This window comes from Alosa pseudoharengus, unplaced genomic scaffold, assembly GCF_046254945.1.
Source record: "Alosa pseudoharengus isolate Yale_2024_CS ecotype anadromous, Long Island Sound unplaced genomic scaffold, YU_APseudo_1.1 YU_APseudo_1.1_scf_16, whole genome shotgun sequence".
Taxonomy (NCBI): Eukaryota; Metazoa; Chordata; class Actinopteri; order Clupeiformes; family Clupeidae; genus Alosa; species Alosa pseudoharengus.
The window spans coordinates 27,447,628-27,453,133 of record NW_027468630.1 but is presented as its reverse complement, the minus strand read 5'-3'; the positions used below and the strand labels follow the sequence as shown (position 1 = coordinate 27,453,133).

The window sequence follows — 5,506 nt, the reverse complement described above, 5'->3', positions numbered from 1 at the left end:
AGCACCTGACCATGTCCACAGTCTGTGACACTGCATAAAATCACTGCACTGAATCTATTCAGGCAAACCCAGTCAATCTAGCCAAAGGTATTTCCCTAAGTAAATGAGCTGCATTGGTGAGCTTTGTATACTCGTTGATGTAGAACCCTGGGTGATAGATGTTTTAGTTAACATTCAGTCAGTAGATTAGCAGTAGGCTTAGGTGTGTGCTCACTCCTCCAGGCCAAAGCAATATGACCGTTGCCATGGCTATGGAATGTGATCTACTGTACAAACAGCTGCCTCATTATGACATCATTACCTGTTCTGGAGGACATTGTCGTAAGGCTTAGCCAATCATATTCTACAGAGGTGTGTTCATTCATTGCCAGTTTGAACATGACTGTGCAATATTAGTTTTGGTATCACATACAAGTAGCACGCATTTTGCTTTAGAATATGGGCATTTCAGTGAAATCTTTAGTTTAATTGGTGTTTAATTGGTTAGTTTAAACAACAAGATGTTGTTTGGAGAGAAATAGACGACAGAGAAACCCAGTGAGACGGAGGTGGTGACAGCGGGTAGGAAAGTGAGAGAGGGAAAGAGGGAGAGAGAGAGAGAGAGAGAGGGAGACAGGGAGAGAGAGAGGGGGAGAGAGAGAGAAAGAGAGAAGGAAAAAGGGAGAGAGAAAGAGAGGAGGGAGTGAGCGAGAGTGGACAGGCTGGTTGTAATTGGCAGGCAGCCTTTGTTGGAGAGGGCCGGTGCGTTTAATAGGCTCTGTTGGTGACTGAGGCAGTGGGGTGAAAACTGCATGTGTTCGTGCACGCACACACCCACTCACACACACACACACACACACACACACACACACACACACACACACACACACACACACACACACACACACACACACACACCAGCCACCCCTCCCCCTAGGCCTCCAAGGGTTGCGGAGAGCTTGACTGCCCCTCACGCAGGCTCATGTACCTCCCACTGCCCTCACACATGCACACACATGCACACACACACACACACCAGCACACACACACACACACACACGCACACACACACACACACACACACAGACACACACACACTCTCTCTCTCTCTCTCTCTCTCTCTCTCTCTCTCTCTCTCTCTCTCTCTCTCTCACACACACACACACACACACACACTAATACATAGAAACAAACACATACACACATACACAGTCTGCAGATGGCAGACACAAACACTGGTGCAGTCCCACTGTGCCACAACAGACACCATGAGAACACCTTTTTTAAGTGTTCTTTAAAAAGCATGACTGCAGAAGCCTTTAACATGCATGTTTGTGTTTCTGTGCTGTGCTTGGGATTTCAGTGACTAGGTGTATTCGGGTGTGTGTGTGTGTGTGTGTATTGATTTGACAGTAGTGTTCAGTAACGACAGTAACAACTCCACATTTCAACCTTTAAACAAGGTCAACACAAACCACGGTGTCTTTGTGTATGTGTGCGTGTCTGTGTGTGTGTGTCTGTGTGTGTTCACAGGATCCTCTATGTAGAATATGGGGGTAGAAAAAGAAACACTTTCATGGCCAAAAAGAAGCTAGGTTTGTGCCGGCGTTGTTTGCTTGTGTGTGTGTGTGTGTGTGTGTGTGTGTGTGTGTATGTGTGTGTGTTAGCGTTAGGAGGAGGCGTGAGCACAGGGGAGGCTGAATTAAATGGCTTCCTCACACAGAGTCTGGCCTCCTCACAGGAACCAACACACACACACACACACACACACACACACACACACACACAATTAGAGAGGGGAGGAGGAGGCTTGCTGGGGTGGTTGGTTTCCTGTCTTTTTCCCTTCATCTATCTCTTCCTCTCTGTCTGTTTTTCTCTTGGCAGACAGGCAGCATGTGTGTGTGTGTGTGTGTTGAATGTATTGATTGTTAGTTAGTCATTGACTCATAGATTGATAGACGTTGATTAAGAGAGAGAGAGAATGAGAATGTTTGAGTGTGTGTGTGTGTATACAACAGCAATATGGGCTATCAAGTCAAAAAATGAATCAATCAATGTGAATAAGAAGAGGGAAATGGAAGAAATTGAGGTGAGACCCCTTCGGCTCTCTGCAGCCTGCTAACACACACACACACACACACCTGGAAGTGCGCCTCTGCTGCTCCCAGCACTGGACCAATTATAGCGTAACATCTTGCCCTGCCGTTACCATGGTTGCGCTCCGTATCCGTCCCCCAGAACGAACGAACCGTGGGGGAGCGAATATCTTATCAGCCATCGCCCTGGAAACCACACACACACACACACACACACACACACACACACACACACTTATAGCCAAGTCACATGTGCATGAGGCCTTAAGAGAAGCCCTGGGAGAGAACTATGTGTGTGTGTGTGTGTGTATGTGTTGGAACACACTCATGTGTGTATGTGTGTTAAGTGTGAGTTGGTGTAAGTGTGAATATATGTGTGTGTGTGTGCTTGTGTGTGTGTGTGTGTGCGTGTGTGTGCGTGTGTGTGTGTGTGTGTGCGTGAGCTGGCTAGTGGCGCATACCTTTGAGCGCTGCAGAGTCTGGGTGGTGGTGATAAGACTCAAGGAGTCTCTTCCACATCCCTCGGTGTCAGACAAGCTCTTACCAAGCCAAGTACACACACACACACACACACACACACACACACATACAACAAATAGGCATACACACTCACTGGCACGCATGTCAAAGCAAACTCACTACACATGTGTAGTTACAGGCCTGGACTGCACACACACACATTCATATGCTTAGCGTATTATCTTTTCATAGGTGTGTGCATGTATACATGCTGCTGTGTATTAATTGGCAAGGAAAGCAGGAGAGACAGACGTATTCTTGTGACCTTGTCAGGTGTGAAAGCAAGTGACACAAATATGGACTACCCTACTACTTCCAAACCACACCAATATCATCAACAAGACACACACATACACACATTTAAACAGAAATCCAAAGGATTACCCCTGGAGGTTCCACCAGATGCACACCCACAGATGCACACACACACACACACACACATACACACACACACACACACACACACACACACACACACAGATAGATCCTCCTATTAACCATTGGACTGACACACAGAGATGTTGCCACTGTTGTTTGTTTTTTATTCCAAAAGCGCAGGACAGCACTGATGACAGCCCCCACTCAGACTCAGATACATGCATTCCAGTTTATTATTCACATGACAGCCCCTTTATTAACACAGAGTCAAACACAAACACTGAAGGCCACAAGCGCACACACACACGCACCCACGCACCCCCACACACACACACACACACACACACCCACACACCCAATACAACCATAAACAAATGCATACTGTACATGCATGCACAAGTCACAGACACACTGAATACACTCTCATATATCTGTACCTTCACTAGAATGAAGACATGTGTCATACACACACACAAACACACACATACACACGCACATGCACACACACACAAACACACACATATTCCAAACATACTTCAACACACACTTGACACCGCTCATACACAGTAACAGGCGTATGCATCCAAAACACACATACACAGAAACACACACACACACACACACACACACACACACACACACACACACACACACACACACACACATACAGAATAAGAAACTCCACTTGACTCATGCAACATGGCTGTTCCATCTCTATTCAACATTTCTAGAAGTTCCTGTCTGTTTATGAGTACCCTCACACTCTCTCTGGGACCAGAACACATTTCACATCATTAAAGGAACAAAAGGCTCTCTCAGTGTGCATGTCCTTCTGTCCAAGTGTGTGTGTGTGCGTGCGTGTGTGTGTGTGTCTGAACTTATGTGTGTGTGTGTGTGTGGGGTGGGGGGCATGGATGCATGTATGTATATGTATGTAAGAGCGTGGTGGTATGTGCTGCCCCATGCTGTGTGTGTGTGTGTGTGTGTGTGTGTGTGTGTGTGTGTGTGTGTATGGTGGCATGGTGCTTTTTAGACCTTTTAGAACCCAATGATGTGCAAACTGACTGAAGCCCCATTCAGTATTGGTAGCCCAAGCATGAAGAAGCTGTCAGTACAAACATAGCTAAAGTAGAACAGAGCTTCTTATTAGTCATGAGCCGGCTGCTTTTTCCTTTTCTTTTCTTTTCTTTTCTTTTCTGAAAAAGAGCATTAAATTTACATTCTCTAATGCAAGTACGCATCTCTCCACATCTGGACAATAAAAACACCAAACACAAACGGAAACAAACAAACAAACCAACAAACCCAAACAAAAACTGATTGTCCTTTTTTTTTCCTTCTTCCGGGTGTGAACAATTCCAGGTTCTCCAAATAAGACTTTCGGTCTTTGGAGCGAAGAACTCATGATGGTTCCAAAACGGAACATAGAAAAAGAGGAATGTTCTAGATGACCCTTTGGCCATCAGAATTGAAGTTCATTTTTGGTTCCGGAGAGCCCTTTCTCTCCACTCTCCACTCCTCACCATCCGTCATGAATGTTCATTAGTGTACAAGTCTTGTCCAACCAGTGTGCAGGGCCATCAGAGTCTTGAGCCACTATTGGCCTGGAGTTTGATTGGCAGTTCTTTGGGTCTGGGATGGGCAGTCCTACTGGAACCATCGGAACGGCGCCCCGGTTGGCAGCATTACCTGACCAAAGAGAAGAGGACAAAAGGCAAAGGTCAAAGATTTGGATTAAAAGGTTGTAGTAGAGGTCAGTTGAAGGTCATGCAGGACAGAGGCTTACTGGTGCCATTAACAATGGGAGCGGCTCAAACATCACTTAACAAGATCAGCTACAATGGGAGTCCATATCACCAAAGGAACAATGACATCTAACGCAGGTTTTGGTTGCCAAGGGTTACCACTTCAAAGAGACATTTTAAAGTCATCCTCTGTGCCATCACCAGAGCTGCCTTAATATAGGCGCTACAACCTGAACTCCTTCCCAACATGAACCTGCCACACTCAATGCACTCAACAAAGGACCCCTTGATGTTTCATAATAAAAGTCCTCTACTGAAGGAGTCATAGTGGAAACCATATGTAATGTTTTAGGTCATCAGAGCCCTTTATTATATGGCTGTGACGCAGGCCCCTGGAGCGCTTCTCTGTGAAGCCACGCTAAACAGCCTGATCCTTTCTTCTATGAATACCACATCACATGATGGACAGACACCCTGCATGTGTGCAAGGACCACCAAACCAAACCCAAGGCTGGATATGGATAGGCTGTAGCCACTGAGGAATTACCACACTGACAGTGTCTATAGGAAGTACTGCCCACTCTAAGAATTAACCAATCATGATTAAGTATTTAGTAGATAGTGTGTGGTCGAACGAGATTGACTTGTTTACATGTGTATAATGTTAAATGTGTCAATCAAAGTTTTATACAAATCCTACATGTGTTCACACATATCTGTCAGGTTACAACTGGATAACTCTCCAATGATTAGCTTTGTGTGGACAGGGCTGAAGCGTGTGCGATTGAT

At 45.7% G+C, this 5,506-nt stretch overlaps 1 protein-coding gene across 1 annotated transcript in view; it reads right to left on the bottom strand.

Annotated features, from left to right (window-relative positions):
- Positions 1–3,136: 3,136 nt before the first annotated feature.
- Positions 3,137–5,506, bottom strand: part of cxxc5b (CXXC finger protein 5b) — an 8,416-nt gene continuing 6,046 nt past the window's right edge. Inside the window, exon 2 of the mRNA XM_076287585.1 lies at positions 3,137–4,661. Within this exon, the coding sequence (XP_076143700.1) occupies positions 4,620–4,661 (42 nt within the window). The 3' untranslated portion in view covers positions 3,137–4,619. The remainder of the gene's footprint in view (positions 4,662–5,506) is intronic.